At 42.6% G+C, this 27,626-nt stretch overlaps 1 protein-coding gene across 1 annotated transcript in view; it reads right to left on the bottom strand.

The window, feature by feature from the left end:
- gpc5a (glypican 5a) overlaps positions 1 to 27,626 on the bottom strand; it is a gene marked incomplete at its 3' end in the record, with an annotated part of 118,713 nt that overhangs the window by 37,406 nt on the left and 53,681 nt on the right. The window contains exon 7 of the mRNA XM_079997346.1: positions 901 to 1,021. Coding sequence (XP_079853472.1) covers positions 901 to 1,021 — 121 coding nt within the window. The remainder of the gene's footprint in view (positions 1 to 900; positions 1,022 to 27,626) is intronic.

The raw sequence follows: 27,626 nt of genomic DNA, 5'->3' as shown, positions 1-27,626 counted from the left end.
ATAGATAGATAGATAGATAGATAGATAGATAGATAGATAGATAGATAGATAGATAGATAGATAGATAGATAGATAGATAGATAGATAGATAGACAGACAGATAGATAGACAGATAGATAGACAGATAGATAGATAGATAGATAGATAGATAGATAGCTTGGCTGCCTGGGCAGGACACACATTTGATCTTCTCTAAATAGCTGAATGAGAATCTTGATTGTCGTGGGTATAAATGAGGGCTTGAGGGACATGCCTTTGCCTTGACCTTTGGCAGGCTGAAAACGGACCGTGGAACAACAAAGTGTTATCAATCTCCATCACATATTGACTCAAATGGAAATAAACAATTGTATTGTACTATGTCATTACACTGTTGAACTGATAAACCCCAATAAAGACCCTAAAGATTAGAGGTAAAATAGAGGGAGGTAGAGGTAAGACGAGAAGAGCTGGAGATGAGGGAGGTAGGGTAGAAGTAGAGTGGAGGTAAAGTAGAGACGAGTGGAGGGAGAGGAGAGGGAGGTGTAGTCGAGGTAAAGTAGAAGGAGAGCAGGGGGCGGTAGAAGTAGAGTAGGAGTAGAAGTAAAGTAGAGGTAGAGTAGCAGTCAAGGGTGGTAGAGTAAAAAGGCAGTACAGTTTAGGTACTGCAGAGATAGAGTAGTGGTTGAGAAGAAGGATGTAGGGGTGAGTTAGAGCAGATTAGAGGTAGAGTAGAGTAGTCGGAGGTAGAGTAGGGGGATGTCTATTGGAGAGGCAAGGGGCAGAAGACAGAGGAGGAGGAGAGAGGAACGGCCGATGCGTCACAGGAATGACATTTCAGAAGAGAAATAGGAATAGCTATTAGAGGGAGAAAGAGAGGAAGGGGGGGGGAGAGCAAGCGAGAGAGAAGGGGAGGCTCACCTGATTGATGTGCTTGAGTTTATCTATGATTTGATTTATTATGGGGTCCGCTCCTTTCACCTTGACTTCAGGGTTGATGCTCTGAGCCTTGATGCCGTTGCCCACCACTCGCAGGGTATAGCTGCCAGAGGGGAAACACAGGATACAGGGAGCCATCAGCGGGCCGTGTAGGGACGTCGTTTAGGGGATTAAGAACATTTTCGGGGGGTGGGTTGGAGATAGGGGCACCGGAATAGGGGGGACACCATTGTTTTTGTCCCCCCACTTTCATGTATTACGATAATTGAACGTTGGCGACAGTGGCGTCGTTAGGGGTGGGTGTCCAGGGCTTCAGCCGATGGTGCGACCGTGCTTCGATGGTGCGACCATGCTTCGACGGTACCGGCTGTGCCCACGACCAGCCAGCGTTGGGGCGCCTATGATCGGTGCGCCAAAACAGTGTTTTTATTTTAGATGAGGGTTATTTTATTTTACTCACTATTTTATTATACTCACAATGGAACGAAACAAGCACCGTTTGTGATGGGGAAACGTTCTCCACCACTCCAAATACATTTATTAATAAAATATCTATAAATAAAACATCTATAGCAAATTCTAGGGAAAATAAATACAATAAGTAACTTCTAAATGGCAACCTCTTAACAACACATTTTTTTTAGAATACATTGTTTGACGTACTGATTTATATTACAAATTATCAGAATATAATATCAGATTTTTTTTTTTTCATAATTTCATTTTTATCCCTTATTCATTTTTTTACCTGTATTTGAGTCAAATTGAGAGAAGGTAAAATGACTTCCTGAATGTTAGACATTTTCATTTCCACTGGTTGGACCCAACTAAATGACCTTCTAGCAGTGGACCCCCTCCATCCCCTGAGTCCACTGAATCATGGATGAGTGGGTTTTCTTGTATAAAAACACAAATTATTTTATTTATATTGCAAAAAATGTGCTACCTCTTCCACACACAGTTACTGTATGTAGAACGGGTTTAATTATCTCTTCCTTCGGAGCTCAGCTTAAGGCACTAAGGAACAATACAATCAATGCTGAGCTCTGCTATATAAGAGCACTGCTATAAATTATCTTTAGGCACACTCTGCTTATGGCAACAAACAAACAAATGAACAGTATTGCATAGACCATGCATTTAGTGAGTACTCAAAAAAGAGTAAAATAACTGTTGCTTTAAAAATAATGTCAACTCAAGGATTGGTAACAGTAGTTCTACAAATGACAATGTGAGCAGTATTAATTCAAATAGTTCATGTAACAGTTCTGACAGACGAACTTTTAGATTTACTTTAAAATGATCTTTGTTTATTTTTGTTTCGTATTTTCGCATCATTTGAGTTTGGCATCTGGGCTCTACTTCTCATCACTCCTGGTGAGGTGTACAGCAAGCATAGACATACTTAGTGAGCTACAACTATAGGAGTGATGAACTGGAATCGCCCTGGATTGAAGAATAGAGCCACCAACAGGTGGATGCAGGTGAGGTGGAGGGAGTGCAGCAACACAGCAAGTAAGCAGGCACCAAGGCAGGTAAGGCAGGAGGAATTGGTTGCTTAAATAGACCGGTCCATAAGGTCGTGGAAGCATGTGGCGCCGTCAAGTTGTCTGACACACTTAGTTGTCACCAGAAATGCACAACTTGGCAACGTGAGTTCAAGTAAAGTGTTTTCAGGCTATTTTGGAAGTGGGAGCACACTTTTCAGAGCGCACTAATTACCCATGCTTCATCGTCAATTTGTAACTAAACTTGATGAGTAAGAAAAATATATAACCAACTGGAAACATAAAACTGGAGCTGGAAACAGTACATCTGAACAAATTAAAAACAAAACAGGTATTAAAAATTGTAAAAATAAATAAATAAATACCTTCTTTGAAAGAAAAAAATACAGCTATAAGTAATGTTTCATAAGTGTATTTTCTTTGAAAGATGACTTATTTACATTTAACAAAGTACATTTAAACTAGTTGCTCCACGCCTCAGAAATTAGCAAGCATATAGTATACCAACCCTAAAATCATAAATTGCTATATTAAGAATTAAATTGACATTTAAAACTAAATGTGATATTTACACAAATGTATATTTTTCTATTTATTTCACCTGAGCCACTATACTGTTTGACAAACGGGCACTAAACCCTACCTCTGACTGACCTTTGCTGTGCCCCTCCCCCCTCCCCCAGTTTCTCCACACTGTGATTAATAGCAGACTGAAGAGATTACACTGGAGCCATCTGTGCCCAATTCCATCCGATGAAAATGTGTCAGCCGTTGTGATTCAGTTTTTTTCAGCCAGTCCATCCTTGCGGCGCAAATTGAAACATATTGCGTGCTAAGTGGATGGAAAACCCCCTGCTCATGTACATGTTTGACCAATGTCAGGCTCTAAAAAACACCACTCTTTTGTGCCGCTGCCGTCAAAACGTGAGAAATTCACCTTGGCGTCCATTGCATACGGGCTTGAGAAATATTATTTGCAAAATGTTTCATTACGCCACCGGAATCCGCACCCAGAAACCACAAACACGCCGGCTTTCCTGTGAGATACTTCCTGGCTTCCTGGATGCACAATAACAGACCCTCATGGGACTGCAACAAAAAAGGGTGATATAGATAAAAACATTCATCATATTCCCACTCCTCTCGCAGTGAGCAGCAAACATTGTGAGAAGCACATCACCCAGTTGAGTGATTGGATGGATCCCATAATCCATAACCCCCCCCAAAGGGACGCTTGCTTTGCATCTCATCTCACATCCGCTATTCAGGTCAAGATTGAAAATTTCAATCACTTCTACTACTCCGGCTCTTTTACTTTGCCTCCCACCCCCAGCCCCCTTTTCACATTCAACGTTATTTATGTCTTTGTAGCCGCCTTTCTCTCCGACAAAACAGTATTTTCCTCAAAAACACCTAATTTCTCACGTACTGTATGTAATCTCTGTGTAGTAGTGGTCTTCAACCAGGGGTCCACAACCCCTAGGGTGTGGATCCGCCAGTTTTCTTTTTATGTCAAAATAATTTTTGTGAAAATTTTATAAAAATGTTTTGGGGGTCTCTGCCCCCACAGGTAGAGGTTTAGTGAGGGAGATGGAGTCCTTTTTCCCATGATTCGCCAACATGGTGAGAGTTTTTATTATATCCTGAACAGAAAGGCTCCAACCATTAACACTAGAACAGCTGCATTCTTTTGTTGTGCGTTCCAAACTTGGCAAAGTTCGACGGAAACTTTTAACATTATAATGTGTAAAAAATACATATCTAATTAATGCCTGTTGATGGTGTCAGGATCCTGCCCTGCTCTTGCTTGTTATGTCTCTCTCTGTCTCCCTCTGTTCCTCTCTAGCTCCCTCTGTCTGTCTCTGGTTTCACATCCCTGCCACTGCACACCTGTCCCCAGTCAGCAATCTCCCCACCTGTTTTCACCTTCCTCACTCCTCTTGTATTTAACCTGTTCCCCATTCACTCCCTCTATGTCAGTTCGTTGTGACTGTGTGCGTATTGAATTCTCAGTCTGTTCTACAATCCCGATTCCCTGCCTGTTTCCTGACCCTGATTCCCTGCCTTTTCCTGGACCCTGGTTCCCTGCCGATAAGCTTTCCTGTTGACCGTTCCCCTGGTTTTGACACCAGCCTGTTCTACATTAAACCTTGCACCACCCCTGGGCCTTTGTTGTGTCCTGCAGTTGGGTTCACCTGACCAAATTTGTGACAGATGTAAACTATTAGCTGGGGCAATGACTCAAATATTCAAAGATGAACATTTCCCGCTGTCTTGAGACGTCATACAGCAACTTTCAAGCAGAGCAATCTGATTTGAAGATTGAAAATAAGATTTTTTTCAATCCAGTAAAAATATGGGATAACGCTAAAAACTTCAAATCTCATTTATGTGATAAATGACCTGAAATTTGTTGTCCCCTCACCTCCGAACCTGCGGTCAGGAGTCTGCAGGATTAGTTCTGCCCAAGCAGCCACTTGAGAGATGTTGCAGCTGAGACGATCCATAGAGATACAGCTTAAATAATTACTGACAAGACCTTCAAAATAAACAGTGAATTGCTCTGGGTGTAAAGAATGGATCATTAAACTGTACAAAATCAAATGAAACCACCATGCACTGCGATCATATTGTGTGCTATATGATATGATCCCATTTACTGATCACGTTCTTAACCAAAGAACGTTGCAGGAACTCAGGGACCAAGAAAATTCATAAAAAGTTTGTTTAAATCAGTAACTGTGAAAATGGTGCCTAGTTTTTCTGTACTATTGCTGCGAGGCAGGAGATCTCATTCCTAAATTCCTTAGACCAGTGTTTCCCAAAAATGTTTTGCCACGGCACACTTTTTACAATAAAATAATCCCAGAGCACACCACTAGCCTGTTAACCACTAAAAACATCACAAAGCCGCACAGACATGTAGAACTGTGCTTGTTAATATAGCTTACTAATAGTTAGCTATGCAAGACTCGCAAACAATTCGCTCATAGTGAATAAATCTTTTAAATTAGGAGTTTGGAATCATTCCGGCCAAAAAAGGGGGCAAGCGAGTCAAACTCAGAATAATTAAAGTCCAGGATGAAAAAAGGCCAAGGCCCCGTCTGGCCTTTTCATCATTTTGAAAATAATGTCAAAATAAATCATTATGACAGAATGAAAAGATTCATGTGAGAATTCCATTCACAGCGTAGAGTAACCGACCCTTGTCTCACCACACGTTATGACAACCGACTCAAACAAACGAAGAGTCAGAAAATCATACAACTTTTTCCCAAGTTACTCGTCAAGAACCGAAGATCAAAAAAGAGTCAAACCTTTCATCACGACGAATAGCTGTCACTTTTAGTGTGATACTGGTTCTGATGGACACAATTAGACAATTAGATTACCACAGCCTTGAAATTTGCCTGCATTTTTTTGTCAAAGTGAGATTTTAAAAAGCTTCACGGCTCACCTGGCGAGCTCCGGCGCAGTGGTTGAAGAACACTGCCTTAGACAATAGAACCGGCGCTTTAGTGTAGTCGCGGGGCCAAAAAAAGGAGCGTCCACGTCGCGGCCCTGGGAGTATTGACGAGGTCGACGAGATCGACAAGATCGACTAGATCTACAAGATACTGCTAATCCAATCACCACTACAAGCAAAAGTTACAAGCTACAAGCTACGCTAAAAGCTGCAAGCTACAAGCCACAAAGCTACAGAACACAAGAGAAAACATCATGCCTGGAGATAGACACAAAGGTCGATGTCGGAAACGAGGAACCTCCTCAAGACCAGCATTGACAGTCATATCTGTGAACATTGAAGGGTTCTCCTCTGCAAAACAAACCATCTTAGCCGATCTATGCAGCAAGCAACACTGTGATGTTCTCTGCTAGCAAGAGACTCACAGAGGGAGTGAAAATAACCGCCCCACCATACCAGGAATGGTCCTGACCACTGAGCGACCTCACCGGCAGTACGGCAGTGCTATATTTGTAAAAACAGGGTTAGCTATAGAAGATACAGATATGTCAGACGACCATGACATCGAAGTCCTATCCGTTGAGCTAAGCAGTGCTGTAGAAACATCTGTCTATAAACCACCACCTGTAGACTTTATATTTTCCCTGCCAATCCCCAAAGTACACAGCAAACCACAGATCATCATTGGGGCCTTCAACAGCCACAGCACCCAGTGGGGCTACCCTGAAATGAACAAAGATGGAGAAGCAGTAGAGGACTGGATGTATACTAACCAACTAAGTCTTATCCATGACCCCAAGCTACGACACTCGTTTTTCAGTGCTCGCTGGAAACGTGGCTACAATCCAGACCTCACCATGGTCAGAAGTAACATCGCTGGACTGTGTAAAATGACTGTGCTGGACCCTATACCATGAAGCCAATACCGTCCCATTGGGATCCAAATGAATGCAGCTGTAGTCCCAACCATCGTGCCCTTTAAAAGGCGTTTCAACTACAAGAAAGCAGACTGGAAAGGCTTCACCAACGAGCTGGAAGAGAAAATCAAAAATATAATACCAGTTAGCAAGAATTACGACCAATTTGCTAACCTGGTGTTGAAAACTGCTTGGAAACACATCCCACGAGGCTGTAGAGTTGAATATATACCTGGGCTTTCAAAGGACTGTCCAGGACTCTATGACATGATGTCAGCATGTTTGAAGCAGATCCCTTCTTAGATGAAACATCTGCCCAAGCTGAGAAGGTGATGGAAAACATTGCCCAAGAGCAAAGCAAGACCTGGAATGCTCTTATTGAGTCCACAGACATGTCAAAAAACAGCAAAAAAGCATGGACACTTGTTCACAAGCTAGGGGGTGATCCTAAAGCAGCTCCTCAGCACCCAAAACTCACTGCCAACCAAGTTGACAACAAATTGCTCTTGAATGGAAAGAGTGTAAAAAGAGGGAAAAAGACCAAGCTGAACCGCAAGAAATACATCGAGGACCCTGCTTTTACAAGACAGCTTAGTATAGAAGAGCTGGAAGGGGGAATCTCTACCCTCAAACCAGGAAAGGCAATCGGATAGGATAACATTGCAACCAACCAGATCAGGCACTTCGGTCGCAAGGCAAAGACATGGCTTCTACAGCTTTACAATGAGTGCTTAACAACACACAAACTCCCTAACATCTGGAAGAAAGCCCACATTATAGCACTGCTGAAACCTGGGAAAGATCCATCCGCTCCCAAGAACTAGAGACCAATCGCACTTTTGAGTCATACCTACAAGCTTTTCGAACATCTGATCCTAAACAGAATTGGCACCTTTGTTGACGAACACCTCATCCGTGAAAAGTAGGTTTCCGCCCTGGCAAGTCGACAACTAGCCAAGTACTCAACCTCACGCAGTACATTGAAGACGGCTATGAGGAAGGGATGGTAACTGGTGTGGTGTTTGTCGACCTCTCAGCTGCTTATGGCACAGTCAACCACAGACGCCTCCTCAGCAAGATCCTGGAGACCACAAGGGACATCAGTCTGACAGAACTGATCAAAAGCATGCTTGAAAACAGGAACTTTTTTGTTGAGCTTGGAGGAAAGAAAAGCAGATGGCAAAGACTCAAGAATGGCCTTCCACAGGGAAGTGTGCTTGCACCACTTCTCTTTAACATCTACACCACGACCAATCAAAAAGTGCAGACACTCGCCGCTTCATCTATGCAGACGACCTTGGCATAGGTGCTCAAGCCACTGACTTCAAAGTTGTGGAAGACAGACTCTCCAATGCTCTGGCAGAACTAACACCTTACTATGAAGAGAACCACCTATGTGCAAATCCATCTAAGACACAGGTGTGTGCCTTCCACCTGAGAAATTGTGAAGCCAAGCGCCAACTGAAGGTCAACTGGTCAGGAACCTCCCTCAAACACTGTGAGCACCCGGTCTACCTAGGGGTAACCCTGGACAGATGCTTCTCTTTTAAGACCCACATTGAGAAGACCAAGTGTAAAGTGAGTGCGAGGAACAACATCATCCGCAAGCTCACTGGAACAACCTGGGGTGCTAACTCACAGACTCTGAAAGCAACCATACTGGCTCTCTGCTACTCAGCTGCCGAGTATGCCTGCCCAGTATGGGAGCGAGCTGCCCATGCCAAGAAGTTGGACCCCGCCCTCAATGCTAGCTGCCGCCTTATCACTGGCTGCCTGAAACCAACACCTACAGACCGGCTATACATCCTGGCAGGCATAGCCCCACCAGAGATACGACGAAATGCAGCAAGCAAGAAAGAGCGGCAACAACAGTCCAATGATCAAAGACATCCTCTCTTCGGCCATGTGCCAGCCAAAAGCCGCCTAAAATCCAGGAAAAATTTCCTGAAGAGCGTCCCACCTCTCAGAACACCGAGCGCAAGCAGTGAAAGAGTCACTCGGTGGGAAGAAAGACTTGACAACCTCCCACCAGAAACAACAATGGAGCTAAAGGCGAGCGAGGCACTGCCCCTGGAGAAGACACCAACTATTCAGTGTGGAAATGCCTTAACAGACTAAGATCTGGTGTTGGACGTGCAAAAGCCACTCTTGCCAAATGGGGATACCTGAATGACGGCGACGCTGTGTGTGACTGTGGAACTGGACCACAGACCATGGAGCACCTCCTGATATGTCCCCTGCTGGAACAGCCCTGCACAGCATCGGACTTAGCAGAGTTTAATGAGAAGGGACAGCAATGTGTTCAGCTGTGGCTGAACCACATCTAGCCAAGCCTTGTAACTGACTGTTTTGGGGACACAACAAGAAGAAGTGTAGTCGCAGTTTCAGAGCAATCCGCCAGTTTTGATTGCGCGCCGCAAAAGGAGGCGTCAGAAATATGTTAACAACTCGCCACACGACCGAGCGATTATGAGGAAGGAGAACTATCTCCAAAATGTGCCTTAACACAATAACTGCAGCCAAATCAAAATGAACAGTTGCAGCGAGCAGATGAAAGAAAGAGCGACGCAGTTTTAAATTGATCACGGTCGGCTGGGCTGCAGAATGGCACGGGCCTGGTGGCCGGGGAAAGACAGTAAGCTGTCTTTCCATTGTCACTGTGAAAACAAAATGGAATCACTCTAAGCCCAGCACCGGCGGGGATCCGAGCAAATCACCCCCATCCCTTCATCAAAAAGACGCCCGTTTCTCTTCTAAGCTCACAAGGCCAAAGGGTCTTGAGTGCACAAGAATAGTACACACACAAACTGGCAAAGTGCAAAAAAAAAAAACAACAAGCAACAAAAAAAATCGACAGGAGAGACACGGTTAAAACAAACAACATCTGTTTTGGCTGTAATTAGCTGACGCGCTCAGAAGGGGAGAAGCCGAGGTGGGGATAGGAAGACAGAGAGAGACGGAGCAGGGACGGGGTACGGGGGATGGGGACAAGAGCGCAATGCACTCGAACAATCAATCACAAATTAACTCCTCATCAGCTTCCGCTTGCCAGGACGGACGCTTGATTGGATCGAGGGGGTAATTAGCCAACGTATTGTGGAGATGCACCTTCAATTTGTCAGCAATTACTAAATCGGGAAGAAAATAAATCTTCATTAAACAAAAAAGTTCCGATCTTTTAATGAAGGATTATAATAATAATCAGGATGACATATAAAAGTCTGCCGGTGAGGTGGTCTGTGTACCTTCTGCTAAAAGCTGTGACAAAAGGTATAATACAAACGGCAGTCGATACAGCCCTGGGATTTAGCTCCAAAACATCGCCACTGCCAGGTTTGTTCCAATTACTGGGAAGCCTTGAGCCTTGAAGAAGTATTGACTGGTGCCAGGGAGAGAGAGAAGGATAGACGGAGCAAGAGCAAGGAATTAGCCAGACAGAGCTGTGGAGCAAAGTGGCCGTTGTAATTAATACAGCTCCCGCCAGTGGGCTCGCAGTGTGGCTCAATGGCATCTCCTGGGAAGTTGTACAGAGTTGTTAGGTGCCGGGTTCTTGTGGGAGGAACGAGTAGAAAACATGATTCAGCAAAGGATATAGTTTTGCTGTTTAAAAGAAAAAAAGGTTTTAGCGAAAGATAGAGATCGCTTGGGACAATAACAACTTTGACACTAGAGTGCAACCACGGTTATGATTAAATAAATGCGGAATGAACTTAACTTTCTGATCATTTTCTGTCCCGACAACATTACTTTGGGAGGGTTTCGACAAAATTAGGTGTAGTTTGCCTTCCTGCCTGACCTGCTATGCTTTTTTTCTTCTCTTTTTTCAAATATATTTCTAGCTCACTAAGTATGCCTACGCTTTCCGTACACCTCGCCAGGAGTGAGGAGCAGTAGCAGACGCCAACCTCAAATGACGCATAATAAATGAAGATAATTTAAAAATAAATCGAAGAGTTGTCTGTCAGAACTTTACTTGCTTATGTGCCGCAGCGGTGGGGAAAGAGGGTGTTTAAGTTCAGGCTATTAGGCATAAGCAGAATATAACCTGCTGCTAGCACACAAACTAGCTCAATAGCTCAAATAAAGATATGAGGAAATTACGAGTTAACAACGTTTTTTTGTGTTTTTTCAAGCTCACCCACATTAAACCCACATTTATCTTCCGGTTACAATAACTCTGTAAGTCTAAACGGGTTATCTAATTATTCCTTCTAGCTGTTATTTTTCTCGTTCATCACCATCACGTATTCAGTCATTGTAACAAGCTGCCGAGAGGCTTTCCTTGTTTTAATTGTAAGTCGGTTAAACAATTTACTGGAAATAAGTCCTTTTTAATGAGATAAAATTAGATTTCCGCCCAAAGCTTAATTCCCTCGGCTCTGAAACAGAAACTTTCCATTGTCCAAAGCAGGTACGCAGATAGTATCAAAGGGGCTGATACTGAATGGAATGAGAAGCCTGAATGAAAACTTGAATGGAAATATTCATGTTTCATGTTTTGCAGGTTAAATTTCACCCTGAAACAATTTTAAAACAGCGGTCGACCAACGCGCTCGTTAACTTAAGTCCCTGGAAAGGAGCGATAACATGAAAAGCTGTCATACGTGTAGGACAGGAGAAGGCAAAGCACCCTCAACTGCACCAGCCATAACAAATGAATGAATGCTCAAATAATGAGGTAAATAATTACCAACCGCATAAAAAGATAAAAGGCAAGACAACTCTTGCCCGAAACACACAAACCAGCTCCTTACAAGGAAGAGTAAAATATCTAGGTACGAACATGGATTTGGGGGTTAGGCCATACAGGCTGCCAAGACATCAAAGTAAGTTTTAAGATACGTTTTGAAAGACAAAATGGGTCTAGGCAGAGCTACAGTAATGTGGTGAGGCATAAAAAGCCGACATTTTTAACGCACAAACCAGGACTTGCGTGGAGGCTCCACTCTATCAAATCCCTTCGCCAGGCTGGAGCTCCTGGAGGTTAGCGCGACAGCTGATGCGTGCCGATTGCTCTCACTTGGATGGTTATCGGAGGTGGAATAGCGTGTGCTTGAGGGAATTATACCAGCTGTGGGTTTTGGCATTACAGCCTCCCACGACATCTGAGCACATGAGTGCTTTGTGGTCCCGCAGGTGGACTTCTTTTCATAGCGGGCGGTGTGGAGGACATTTTTTTGTGTGATCCCCCCCAAACTGCACCATTTCCCCTCCACACAAGGTGATTTTAATAAAGGAACTTTACGGATAGGTTGGGTACTTTTCAACCCAGCCTTTATCAAAATGCTGATTCCCATCATTTATAACTGTCCATAGAATAACCTTTGCGTGACTTTTGGGAAACTTACCACTCCACTCAAAGTTCTCACTGTGCTTGAATGCAGTCCAATGGGGCAAAGCCATAAAAATGCATTTTAAATCTCCTTTTTCGAAAAGGGTCTTTATATTTTCGCGGTTGCAACGAATGCATTTTTATCCGCAAATCACACCCATTGGATATGTCTGCCCTCATGTAAGCGACTAGAAAGTGGAAGATGCACTAATTAATTTTCCCCCGTCCAGAAAAAGGGTGACCTGCTGTAGCCAACATTAGATTTTGAATGTTGAACTGCAATTGCAAAATGTAGTTCCTATTTTTATTCAAAACAATACACAACATAAAAATACACCATGAAGACATATGTGACTATAATAGGAGTTTCCCAATTTCAAAAAGGAGATTTTATGTTTTTTCTTTCTAAGGCGTAAACGTTTTCTCTATAGGACTATATACTACTATATATGCACAGTGAGAAGCTGCAGTGGTGGTAAGTATATCACCAAGGTTATATCGCAAACAGTTATAAACAATGGTAACCAAAATGTTAATACAGGTTGAAAAATAGCGAGCCTAGCCTTTTGATAGCTAAACTGAACCGAAACTGTAACGATTCCAAGGCACCCACCTGAACACCTAAGCCGAGGTCAGGCGACGGAAAGTTGTGACAGAAGATCCTTTTCGCAAAATGTCTGAGCTGAATTGCCTGACTCAAGCAGGAGCCACATCAACGTCGCTGGCTGACTAAACGTCTAACCGTCCATCTGTCCCCCTGTCTGTCCATCATCATAATTTGGCAGTAAAAATAAAAGACGTCGCTTAATGGAAGGCACAGAATGATGGATATGTCATTAACATGCTGAACAATGCTTTACATCCACTGCAGTGACGTTTTGCTCCGGAGTTAAGTGGGTGTCTTCGTGTGGCCCCATATTATTGCCAAGCAAATATTAAAAGTCCTCAAACAGTAATGTCACTTTAATGACTCACACTAAATATTTGATTTTATGGACGGAGTTAAGGGGCAAATGGAAATGTTGGCTATCTGGGAGGTTCGATTGCCTCGTAAAACCATACGGTGGCCAAATTGGCGTACGGGGGAGTGGGGGGGTTCTCGAAAGATGTTACTACGCTATAAAAAGTAATAACATCTGAGATTAAAACAGATGCGGCGCAAGCTGAGCGGATCATAAAAAACTCATTAATGCTCTTTATGATATCGCTGATATCGCACAGTTATAAACAAAACAGTGTGCCGCCACGCTAAGTCTGTTCCTTCTCGTCGACGACTAAAGTTTTCCCAGATTTCTCTCATCTGCTTTCCTCGTTGCACCACAAAGCAAATGAATACCCTCCCCACCCCGAACCCATTTCCGGGATTCAATCCAATGCAGATTATCAAAATCACCACACTGATGAAAAAATTTTAAAAAAGCCCCTTTCCCTTATTGTGGCAAAAACTTTAAGAGGCTTAGCCATCTTCATCCATATCTGACTTGTCCAAGCTTGTCCAATTTCAACACCTGCTTCCTGGTGGTTCCGAGAGAGAGAGAGAGAGAGAGAGAGAGAAAGGGAGGACTCACGCAGAGAGGATGATTATGAATTTATGAGGACTTCTGTAAACATGCGCGCACAAATCAACAAGCCACGAGCGTCCCTCCTCCTCGTCCTGGGCCATCGAACAAGGGGGGGCGGCGGTGGTGGGATATTAAAGCAAACACTTCAGCGCTGATTGGACTCACTGCCGCATTACTGCAGTGCTGCTAAACCATCTATCCCTCCATCCATCCCTCCCTCCCTCCCTCCCTCCCTCCATCCATTCATCCATCGAGGGTTCTCCAGGGGGGGCACACACTCAAACAGATACAGAATCAAACATCCTCAGAACTTTCGCCCAGGTGGACTCAACACTCACTTTCGCTCTCCCTTTTTGACGCCATCCGGTCGCCCCGATTTGGGAGTTGAGAGAATCTGCGCTTTGTTTGTTGCTGGTTGCCGACATGTGGCTAATATGTGACAATGACTCAGCGACCACGCTTCTGTTCTCCGTTTTGGAGGAAGAACAGGAAGCAAATTTGGCCGAGGGTGGCCTTAAGAGACGCTGTTTGATTTAGAGATTATGTCCACTCGCCTATGTGCATAGCGGATGCAGTTCTAATGCAGGTGGCAGGAAATGCGTCGCCTTGCACCTGGCTCTTCTGGCATCGCTCTGCCATAATCCTATTCTATTCTTCTTCTTCTCTATTTCTTTATTTTCTATATCTATTCTATTCTAATCTATTACCACTCCTCACACCTTGTCAGAGCTAATACCAGGCCAAGACACCAACAGTTCCATCGACTCTCAAGAGACAACTTGTGAGCAGTTGCACTCTCTTTGCTAATTTGATTTAGTGTGAGGTACAAGAGAAGCAGTCACTCTCATCATAGCCTGTAGTGGTGAAAAGTTTGGCTCTTTTTGGAGATGCGGCTTTTTACGGGCGACTCGGTAAAAAATATTTGACTCAAAAGTCAGTTCGGCTCTACCTTGTGAATGGAATTCTCACAAGAATCAGTTCATTCTGTCAAAATGACTTATGTGTAAGTCACATTCAACCCTCGGTCATTATCTTCTGTTCGCTAGGAGAGGATTTGTTGTCTTTTCAAATTTTCGAGTTGTGAATGAACGACTGTTTTGCCAAAGTGACTGTGACTGAGTCATTTGAAAAATGTGTTCACTATGAACAAATCGTTCATGAGCCATGCATCACCTGTAGCTTAAAGTTCCCAATATGAGTAAAGAACTAAGAAAATACATTTGTTTTTTTTATATTTTTCATCCGTTCTTTCCGCGTTGATGTTCGTATCAACGACAGAACCCACCGCCCCCGCTCATGAATTGACTGTCATATTGATTCCCGGTCAATTTTACAGTTGGCTGATCACACAGCTTCTCCTCCCCCTCCGTCGTCCCCCGACCGAGCGTTATCTGGCCGTGTTTCCAGACTTTATCTCGCAGGGAGGAAAGAGCTGCAAACCTCTTAAACACACTCCCTCCAGAGATAAAATTCTGTGACTCGTGACTTCCCCCGTTTGACTGAAAGGCGGCAACGATGGCCCTCGTTTATCAAGACTGAGCGTGGCAATTTTTTTGTACGGAAGAGGCAAATTTCCATGTTTAAGCGTTTGTCGATATTTTAGAGGGTTCTATTTATTTTCTTATGGTACATCTGAACCAAATTTCCCTGGATATGGAGTCTTAAACATTTTAAAATTACATTAAAATAATATATAAGGAAATAAATAAATAAATAAAAATAAATGAATAATAAAAATAATGCATCAAAATTATAAATAACATTTTGCGACCAAAAAAAAAAAAAAGAAATCGCACCTTCCCGATTTTAGTATTTGTTTTTCACACAAATGTACAAGATACATACAAACAGCTAAATAAGAACTACTGTGTGTTCCGGGCACGTCAATCCTCATTATAAAACGCGGCCTGATAATGGATCAAATCTATTAAAATTCATCAAATCACCGCTTAAGATTGGCCGTTTTTAGAGTGAATGGGCAACAAATTCATAGAAGGAGCTCGTAAAATGACATTGAACAGAGGGATGATTGTAAAAGATGCCTATCGCGTATACTCTTATTCCTCACCACACCCAGCACCCACCCAACACATCAGTGTTCCCAACGTGACCTTTGCACGATCGATCTGAGCACAAATCTGATCCACACGTTTTATCAACATCAAAACATGGATTTAATAGTAATTATAGTAACAAAATTAATTTTGTTTTGGCAACGTTTTTCGTCTAAGCCGGCAATTACACATTACACATATCGACATTTCACTGCATAAATGTATGACCGTATATACTGTATATGTATGTGACAAATAATCTCTTGAACTTGAACTTGAACTTAATAAATAAATATAGCTCAGGTATAGGGATCAGCATTGCTGGGCTGTTTGCCATTTTTATCTGCAGAACATATTCCAATTCAACTGATGATGTTTTTGGCACCAAAAAAGAAATCCACACCCAGGATTCACCGTGAAAATGTGCAAACATGGTGTGTCCTGTAGCCGCTTGCTTGAAATGTGTCCTTGCCTCCGGGCAAATAGATTAAGATTCAACCCTTCTCTCCTGGAGCCTCGTTTTTTTCAGATGTACAAAGAACGTGTTATTTTATTAGCGATTTAGTGTTTGTTCAGTCAGGAGGGCTACCTATTTGACAACAGGTGCCATTCATCAGCTTCCGCGTGCAGCCAACCAATCAGAGCCGGCCACACCCCCGGGGGAGCAAATCCCTGGGCCAGTATTTGTACAGCTGCGTTGCCCCTTCTCTCTCTCTGTGTCATTTCAGAAGCGGCGCTCAAGCGCTCCCACCCCCACCCTATCTCCGCCCAATAGCAGCCTCACCGGACTCCCTAGGATGTCAGCAACAGCGTAGTCTCCCATCACCACCCATGGGGGGAAGATCCCTCCAGCGGCCTCCGAAATCCCTCCTCCATTCAAATTTTATTCATGTTATTCATTTCTGTTCAAGCGCCGCAACCTAATGGAGTCCTATCGACAAATCAGGATCAAATAAATGTCTGTTGTTCCTCACCTATTCTCTGCTGATTTATCTGGATTTCATGACTTTTTCATCGTGTGAATAATTAACACGACCTGAATGACAACCCCTTGTCCTTGATTCGACTCGTGGGGTTGAATTAATCCACCTCCCATGTCTAATTAGCCAAGATGTTAGGCGCCGCAATTCATTGAAAAATTGATAGACATGTCATGTTTCTTGATGTTGCCATGTTTTGACATTCAGAGACACAAGCCGCTGGGATCATAAATCTACCATAAATTGACCCTTGTATTTTCAGACGAATAGAGAGGTGTTACTGATACCGATCACTGACCGAAAAACAACTTTATTGCCCAGGAAACTCATTTCTCTAATAAAGTTCTTTTCTCATCTCATTAAGACGCAAGACACATTTCATGCAATAATAATCACATTTCACCATTAATGGATTCGCCGTTTCTCTTCTTTAAGCCTTAAAAAAGGTCCGAAATATATTATTTTTGTTTTTAGTTAGTTAGTTTTAGAGTATTATTGAACATGTTTTGAATAACAGCAACATCATATTTGAACATTAAAACTACTTTGTGCAATTGCCAGCGCAACCTCCTGTTTCTAGTGTCTTACATTAACACAGATTTAGCCGATTAGCAGAAGTGCAAAACAGTCAATAAAAACCTGATAAAATGCAGGTTTTTCAACCATTTGTTTGTATAACATTTACAGACTGTCTGACGATCAGTCTGTTTACATGTGCTGAATATTCAGATAAAGCTCAATATTCGGGTTAAGATAATAATGTGTTTAAATGCATTTGAACACTGTAAAAACCCAAGTTTACATGCCATAGACGGGTTATTGACAGTGAGTACTTGATCTACCTTGCCCTAGAACTGACCCCTTTTTTGCACAACTAAAACATAAATAGTCATAAATGACGGGAACCAACGTTTAAATAAAGCCCCGGTTGAAAAATGCATCATCTATCCTAGGTGTCAAATTAACAGCCGTGTAAAAAACGCCTCAAAGGATAATTGCATCGATGCCGCTTAGCTAACAATCCCAAACGTCAAGGTGATGAATCTACCGCCCACCGTGGTTGCCCATTTACAAATTTTTGATGGAAGCCTTTTTTTCCACGGCCTCGCAGGGACATCGCCATGCTTCGAACCCCTACTCCCTGAACCCTCCCCACACTTCCATCGCTTGTGTCGACACCACGGTGAGTCAGTTAGCCACTCGCATGCCGCCGCAGATGGCCCCATCCTTTTTGCTCGACGCCTCCGCTGACATGATTCATGGGTCTCTGTGTCTTGATTTAGGGGCTCTTTCATATTTCTTCCCGGGGTCCCGGCGGAGAGGCATTTCTCTAAGACACCCCCGAGGCGGTGACCCCGTCGCGCCTGCTCCGCCTTAGTGTGTGGCTGAGGGAGGGGGACAGAGGGACAGCTCCGTTGGACACCCCCGCCACCCCCACCCACCCCAAAAAAAACAAACGAAAAAAAACAATCTGGATCCCTAAAAATATGTGCACGCATTTGCTGGGAGGGCGATATATCGCATTTGTAGGAACGCTTTCTACTATACTGCAGTCATGACTTGTTATTGTTTCTCTTTCCCATTTCTATTTTTCTATCTCTATTTTATAATAAATTAAGAAAAGTACCATCCATTACATGTTTTTCTGCCATGGCACACTTTTTACGATTAAATAATGCAATGGCACAACACCATCCTTTTAATCACTAAAAATGTCTAAAACATGTAGAACTGTGGTTATAATTATGGCCTGCTAATAAATAGTGATGCAAGACTCGCAAACGATTCGTTCGTGGGGAACAAATGTTTTGATTGACTGGGGTTACTCCATCAAAAGAGTGGGCGAGCAAGTTAATCTTTGACTCACCAACTGAAAAGAATTACTGAGAACTAAATTAATGTCTGAGGCAAAAATAGCATTCCACCAAAAGTAAATAATTTGGACTAAATTAAATGATTCTTGGGAGAATTCCATTCACAACTCATCTGACTCGTTCACCGTGCGTTACACCAACTGAAATATACGAACGAAGAGTCGTATGAATCAAACAACTATTTTTACTGAGTGACTTCGAGAACCGAATCACAAAAGGGATTCGAACCTTTCATCACTACTAATAGTCCTCACTCTCAGAGTGAAACTTGTTCTGCTGGAGGGGAAATTCTGACTGGAACTGATGATTCAGACTAATAGATAAAGCCTTGCAATTTTGATCTTGCAAGACAAGATCTAATTGACATTATTCATTATTATTATTATTATTATTATTTATTAAGTAGAATTCTTTTTACTTTTTACGGCACACCCGGCAAGGTGTGGTATTTCAGCCACCATCACACACCAAAGCGACAGCTATTTTTTTTACACACCAAGCCAAAGCCATAAAGTACACATACAGAAAAAATTGCAGACAATTCCTCCCTGGAACAACAACTAAAAACGCCGAAAGACAGTAAGAGATGAAATGGGAGACCAGAGCGAAACATACAAAGCGCTCCAGAGCCACTCGCTCAATACCTTGAACAATCAAGTAAATAGACTGCTCCCACATCACACACAAACACACACACACACACACACACACACACACACACACATAAACCCCGCCACCCCTCACCCCCCGCTCACATGTTTTTCCCAACCTGTCCGGAGACGGAATTTTTCAAACACCGACGAGGGCTCGGAGCTTCCCACCCCCCGTCAGAAACTACCATTAACAAAAGACTCAGCCACTGCGCTACTTTCTTATCGCCGCCAGTAAATTACCTCAGGATCAGATACAGGCTGCCAACTCGCAGGGAGAGACGAGAGAGAAGGAGAGAGTGAGCGGGAGGAAGGCAGAAAGTGTCAGGACGAGAGCGATGCGGTGTGGTGAGTAGACCCGTGGAGACTGATAGGTTGGGCCCGCTCTCAAAGGTCGTCTGATGTTATCCAACGCTCATCTTCAATCAGCGCCGCTGCCGCGTTGATTTTTTTTTGTTCTTTCTTTACTTTCAGCTCCAGGTGCTCGGATATGAGGACTCTGTCAATCAAAAACTTGACATTCACAAGCCTAAGAAAAATGGAAAAAGCGCAGAGCCCGCTCAACACAGGCTATTAAAACAGCCTTGATTATTATTGTCGTTATTGTTATTATTATTATTATTATTATTATTATTATTATTATTATTATTATTATTGGGGGTCCATCCCTAACCCTTTTGTGAAATCATCATCCAATTTGATATAAATGTGCAGGTTGTGGCTACGAACGTCCATTCTTATTCTTTTGCCCTTTTTGCAAATATAAACAGCCTGTTCCATCGAACTCAGTGCCGTGTACCTCCTGTGGCATTCAAGCCAGTCGTAAGACACAAACTGTAGGAGTCAAAAACAGCCAAAAACACATTCCGCGTTTGTGTCCTCACGCATGGGGTGCGCTTGCAGTGCCAGAGCAACGGGTCCAAATCGTGTCCATGTTTTTTTAGTCCCAAAGGTTTAAAAAGTTGATGAAACGTCTGAGGGACATGCAGTGTTTAATCTGTTTGGATGGAACCGTGTTGTTGGGAACTTCCTCACAGAGTGATTTCCTTCCACAGAGACACAATGAGGCAGGACTCTGTGGACTACAGGTAGTAGACATCCATGTTATCATTTTTGTGATAAAGTAATAACACGCAACAAGTGTATCGGCTTGTAGTAGTAATTCAGCGTGTCTCCAGGTCTCACTGCATCATTACGTGAGTCAATGCTGCCTTCATTGGAAACTCTGAAGATTTTCTCATTTTAGACGTAATGCTGATGTAAATAGGAGCGACAGCACAAACTACTGCTTCAATGAGAACTAAAAAAAAAAAATTACAAAAAGATTGGTAAATGGTGTCGATAATGGACCCCCTGTATTGCTGCCTGCAGCTATATTTATTATTCTTAATAGGGGTCCAGCCCACAGGCCAGTACGGCAGCCTTTATTGTTGTTGTAAGAGGAAAAAGAACCAAAGATTCTCGGAATTTGAAGCCTAATATTAACTGGAAAAACAATGTCAGTTTGTCTCGTTTGAACCCGGCTGTCACAAAGACCTCGTGGTTGAAGTTTCATCCAAATCAATCCACATACGGAGCAGATATTAGTGAAAAAACCAACAAATTTGATCAGAAATATCTGAACAAATTTGACCAGAAATATTCAGTTGGTCTGTTTAACTGACACGTCACACGTCTCGTTCGGAAATGAGAAGAAATGAAATGAAAAGATGAGATTTAGAGTAAGACACTTCATGACGTCATCATATTATTTACTATAGATGCACAGTTTCCGTTTCAGAATGTCCAGTTGGACCGTGTCCAGGGTGCGGAGTGGACCGAGTCATTCTGTAATTGTTAACGTTACCGAACTATCGATTTGTTTATTTATATATTTTCTTACCTGATAGATGTAAGTAGATCTGTTCGATTAATATTATAAATGTGGCCCACATTACTTTGCCGGATTAATGAATAATACAATAAACTGGGTTCGTCATGGCGTTCACTGGAAAGCACTGAAATGTGCGACTGAATGACAGAATGAGTGAATGAGGCATTAAAAAGGCATTGGACAGGGCATCTGAAACTAGAAGCCGTGAAATGGTAATAACTGATAGAAATATATATATATATATATATATATATATATATATATATATATATACACGTTTTTCATATTTCATGGAAACATAATTTACTGAAACATCACAACATCATCTCCCGTCACTGACACTGTGGATACTTAGATACATTCAAGGTAAGATAAGAATGATAAGATATACAGTAGTTGAAAATATAAAAATAAAATGCTTTGTTTGTAATACATGTATACAGTCATGTATTTTCCTACAGCTAAAGCTCACAAACTTTAACGAAAAGGCAGAAAGTGTTTATAATATTAACAAATTATTCCATAATAATTATAATTCAAAATGATTACATAAATGTTGTCTGCTTTACAATATAGACAAATAAGATATTAAACTGAAATTTCAAATCGTACATTATCAACAGAATAAGTACAGTAAAGTAATAATTACAAATAGATGTATTTATATATTTTTAAAATAAAATAAATATATTATTATTGTTATGAAAAGTAATTACTGACGTTGTTTTTGTCATTGTTACAGATGCCTTACGTTTATATGTTCAGGTCCCTCTGAAGGTCAGTGAGGTCAAATAACTGTAATACGTACCTCACACGAATAAGCTGGACTCCGTGTTTTGCTGCCTGCAGCTATATTTATAATTATTATCATTATTATTTTTATAACTATAAATAATTATTACAATAATAATTATTATTATTGTTATTATTAATAATAATACTTATTATTACAATTATTATTATTATTATTATTATTATGGAGTATTGTGTTTAACCTTGTTTTATTTTTATCAGTAGTTATATACCGCCATGAGTCATAGACTGCTTTGTCCAACTGATGTCTGACGGCGGAAAAGTTCAATTACCATGAACTATTTCCATTAAAATCATAAATTGTAAAAGTTTTAGAACAATAAAAAAAAAACGTGACAGACCAGCCGTTGCATTTGTATTCTGTTAAACAGACGGACCAATCAGAAGACGTTCTTGGGGTCACAATGTTGACATGAATACATGTCAACATTGTCAATGTTGACATGCGGTTAATGGAGATGTATGATTAGAATCGTTTGACAGCCCTTAAAAGTAATACATCCAGAGCCTCAAAGTTTATCGGTAAAATGTTAAGAACAATGAAAAAAGCAGTTCTTAATTCAGTTCAAAGACCAGCCGCTCCCTCTGTCCTTTGGCCTCGGTGGGTGTTGTGGCTGAAGGAGCAGAGCGTGACTGGAGGAGCGTGGGCGTGGAGCGCACTTTGAAAAGTTGAGAACCACGACGCTGCAGGAGAGAGGCAGCCCCTTCCCCGGGGCCTCGCAGGCCCACCCATCAAAAGCCGTTCTTGAGGGTCAAATTTGGATACGTGTCAAAATTGACACGATTAATCACAATGATGTCGTGCGATCCATTGCAATTACTTATTTTAATCCTACAATAATCATACGTTAATACATCCAGCGGGACCCCAAAAGCTGTGGCATGGGTGGTGCAGAACAACAGCGCTGTTCGATGACTCCCTTCTGCTGAAGCGATGCTGTCGCTCGATTTTGGAAGGGAAAACAACGTTTATCTCCTGCTGAACAAGAAAAGACTTGAGCGAGTTGGCGGTTTGCCAACCACACTCTCTTTTTTAAGAGGAAATTACCACAGTTCCCCCCAAACAAATCGCCCGAAGGACGTTAGGAAAGGCTCTTTCAACGGCTGCTACTGGTGGAATGCAGCGCGGCTAGCTACCGGTGTTTAAAAAATAAAAAGCTTGTTATGTTCCCTTTTTGAATGTCCTTCTTTCTTTGCCTTTTGTGCCACGGCTGCAGCCAGTGGAACTGTCACTGTCTGCTGTCATAGCAACTATTTCTGTAACTAGCAATATTTCAACCACTTCGATCACTTTTCACGTGGCATTATTATTATTTTCTAAGGGTTGGGCCCGGGCAATTTTGGGAAGTAATGGCAATGCACTTTTATTAATTCATTTTTCTTTTATTTAGCGATAGATATTGCTGGTCTTCTGCCTGGGACAAGTCTGTGCAGGTGTGACGTAACTGTTGTCGTTCAGGTTCTGGGGTTTTGGCGAGGTGGAGAGTTCTAGCATCAACTTCTCTCAAAAGGACGTTTTACCTGCAAATAATATGAGACGTGGAAAGTGGACCATGACATAACCACACCCCTATCTGAATCTTAATAGAAATAAGGGAAATAAATCCCTTCTGTAGTCCAGGGCCTCCCATCAGGAAGGAGGTCATTCCTGGACACCTGCATTCCTGGCCGCGGACACGTGCGAACGGATAGACGCCGCCAATACCAAAGCCACAGCTTTCTTTCATTTAATTGGAATTGGACCGCAAAAGTCCGGATAATGACAGAATGGGCAGAAAAGGGAGGACGCCCTCTGGGGCGGAATACAGGCAATTAAGCGCTTGCAAAAAAAAAAACGGTGAATTTTCACGCCAGCGTCTCTCTCCGTTTCACTTGCTTAATTGAGGAACCTTCTAATCCATGTTGCGATCAGGACAAACCGGGAGGGGAGGCGGGGGCTACAAGGAGAGTCTTAAAGTCTTCTTTGGGGGGCTTTAAAAAATGTATATATTTTTTCGGGTGTCCAAATATAGAACTTACAATATCACTGTTAAAACAATTCATGGTTCAGCGCTCATGTTGAGGCATGGTCATATTTCTAGGTTTTAGTGCACAATTTTTGCATAGATTTTCCTTTTTTTTTCTTTTTTTTTTTTTTTTCTGTCAATTTCTTTCGATTGAATGCTTATCATTCGGTTTATTGTACGTCACCATTTCTTTCATATCTTTCGGTTTATCTTTCTGGTTCATTGTCTGTTCACTATCTTTTGGTTCATTTTATTTGTATTCTTGTTGTTATCATTAGGGTAAGTGTATATTTCCATATTCTATTGTGTACAGTTAACCGTGATATTTTCAAACTTTAACATTGTATCGTCATTTTCTATCCATCTTTTTTTCATCGATCTATTCGCGTTTGTTAAAGTCCCTGTTAAGTGAATTCAGTGATTTGTTTCTAACCACATTGCACATATTAGATGGTTATTGCTGAAAACACGTGAAAAGACTGTGGAACGATCCAATGCTGAATCGTGCATGTAGACCGTTAAACCGTTTCTTTCCATTTTTGTGTTCCGGATTTTTTGAGCGGCCCTTAATCATGACTCAATGACGTGGAGCGGTCATACCGCTTGGCGTGGCCCCTCCCCTAACACTATATAGACACCACGTCCGCATCGGAGCATCAGCAGTGAAATAAACAACAGCCCGGATCCACCGGGAGAAACAGGCAGAGGGTGTTGCGCGAGATTCTCTGCTCCACTTATTTTACTTCAAGGATTCTATGTCCTTTTATAATGTGTTTCTTTTGCACTTTGTCAGAATGCTTTTGATGTTTTATGTCAAGCACATTGAATTGCTTTGTTGTTGAAATGCGCTATATAAATGATCTTGCCTCGCCTTCAGCGGACACGGCCCTAGCATCTCAGAGCTGGGGGAACTGCCCTTTTTTTCACGATTTTGAAACCTAATTTTTAATGTTAACGCAAGAATCAATAGTAACGGCAATTACATTTTTTATTTTATTTTAAAAACATTAATGATCATTGTCGTTTTATTATTGATTCAATTGTTTTTTTTATCAAATTTTATTTTACTGATAAAATGTCATCATGACTTTTTATGTTGCTTTAAGAAGTATCAATCAAAACTGAAATAAAAACATGCAGGAATCAGGGTTGGCATTTATTTGGTTTCTGGATTGATTACTATTAACATTATCATCGTTCTTTAACTTCTTACACCGGATTGGATTTCCCGGGGTGTCAGGGGGCAAAAAACACCACTTTTTCTGTGTAAGCTAAGGTTATAAATAAATGTATTCGGTAGGTTCATTAAAAACATCTATGAATAATGGGCATTTTTGAAATGCCGCCAAACTTATGTTTTATTGACTTTCTATTAAGTTTATATCGACTTATGTCATATTGATCCGTGCCGGTCGGCCCGCAAAAACAAGAAAAACAGATGAAATCGCATCAAACGGGTTAGGAGGAGAGAAAAAAACAGCAGACAAGTCAATAGGAGGCATCTCAGTCTGGCAACACGCAAGCAACCAGAGACGTTAAGGGATTTCGATGCAAAATAAAATAGCGGAAGGAACCTATTATCGTCGTAACCCATCATCGTCTGACCAGCGATGGACACTTATCACCTGGTCCCCGGGCGCGTCCACGTATGCTGCCCACTGCTCCTGGCTGTGCCCCCGGAGGAAGGACAAGCCAGGATGGGTCAAAAGCAGAGGAGCCATTTCACCGGCCACCATCAAGCATGTGCATGTGTGTGTGTGTGCAAGCATGTGTTGTGGAGTGTCGTGTGACAATTAAAGACTGTTTCTTCTTCTTTCTTCTATTATAGTTAGCCTATTGCTGCATACAGTCTCAGTGTCAGTGTCAGACTGTATCTCTGCTCTTTCCTTTCCCCCCTCTTCTAAACCGCGTTGTTGTCAAGCGGCGGGCCCGTATATACAGTATTAGCTCCTCTCCTAGCACACGCTGTACCGGAGCTGCACTAAACCGTGAGATGTGACGGAGGAGGAAAGTGACAGGCAAGAGGTTTCGGGGTGTGGCAGATCCGCCGCCCACACACCACCCGAGTGGCATTTTCAGGGCCCTCTGACACCGAGACACAAGCGATGGGGTTGAAAAGTACCAGTTTTATTGTAGAGAGTGGGGCAAGGTGGAACAAGCCCAGAACAGATGGAAAGCATGTCATGACAAGGGCTCCTCCCGTGTGTGTGTGCGGGGATGGGGGTTTTATCTGTTGCCCGTTAATTGCTCTAATGAGCCCTGATCCTGGGCCCAATTACCTGGACCCAAGACAGGTGTGACTGCTTAAACACACACCCCCACACCGCACGGGTACGTTGAATTTTAAAGAGGGTGCATTGCAACACCCTTTTTTTTCTCGTGGTGAATTTTCTTACTTTAGCTGCACAAACTGACCCTAACCCTAAACTTAACCCTTTTTTATCCATTGGCGAAACACAGAATATCCCAATTTTAGCTTCATAAACTCACCCTATCCCACACATGCCAACACATTCAGCTACTTATGCCTTCAGTAAAATAAGGTCAGTTGGTGGAGATTCTGTCAGGGAGTATTGGGCGGTTTTGTGATTAAACTCCCCAAAAGTTATTTTCGGGAGGTGCGACCGGCGGGTCCATGCTTTTCACACAGGACCTGGTCCGGGCATAAATACGAGAGATACGCCCCCACTCCAGTAGTGTGTGTGTGTGTGTGTGTGTGTGTGTGTGTGTGTGTGTGTGCGCGCACGCGCGCGTGTGTGTGTGTGTGTGTGTGTGTGTGTGTGTGTGTGTGTGTGTGTGTGTGTGTGTGTGTGGGTGTGGGCGCAGCTCTGGCGTGGCGGAACGGAACAGATGGTGAAAGTACGTGGTGCTTATGCATGCCATCATCACCTTCATTAGTTGAAGGTGACATATGACATCATCTGGCCCAGGTGTTTTTTTACAAGGGCAGGGTTGTGTATATGTGTGTGTGTGTGTGTGTGTGTGTGTGTGTGTGTGTGTGTGTGTGTGTGTGTGTGTGTGTGTGTGTGTGTGTGTGTGTGTGTGTGTGGTTGTGTGTGTGTGTGTGTGTGTGTGTGTGTGTGTGTGTGTGTGTGTGTGTGTGTGTGTGTGTGTGTGTGTGTGTGAAAAGCAAAAAAAAAAAAATGTTTTTCTTCATTCTTTCTTTTATTGGTGGCGCAGTTCAAGGTTGTAAGACGGGGAGGTTGGGGTGAGTAATGGTGAGTCCCCCCCCCCCCCCCCTTACACACCTTCCTCCTCACCCACCCCCTCCCCTTTCAGCATTAAGGTAAATAAGGGGTTCCAGCGGCGCGAGCCAATGAGCACAGGCGGCTGAGCAGAGATACATGTTTGTGTTGCCTTCCTCCCAGGACCCCTGCTCGTTTATCTTGGCTGTCAAGTAAAGGGCAGACTCCCGAGAAGGTGAAACCTCTTCTTTCTTTTTTTCTTCTTCTTCATCCCTTCTTTTTAATAAGGCCAACTGTTGCCATAGAAACCGTGGGACAACAACATTAGGGGGGGGGGGGGCGCGCAATGATGAGAGAGCAAAACATCTGCTCGTCTCGACAGTCAGTGTCAGACATATGTAGAGAGAGAGGTTTTGGATTAATTCTCACGAGAGCGAGCGACCTCAAGATTAATGAAAGGGAATCGACGGCGTTTCTTTTACCTGGGG

This window comes from Zeus faber (assembly GCF_960531495.2).
Source record: "Zeus faber genome assembly, chromosome: 3".
Taxonomy (NCBI): domain Eukaryota; kingdom Metazoa; phylum Chordata; class Actinopteri; order Zeiformes; family Zeidae; genus Zeus; species Zeus faber.
This window is presented reverse-complemented; position numbering and strand designations above follow the sequence as displayed.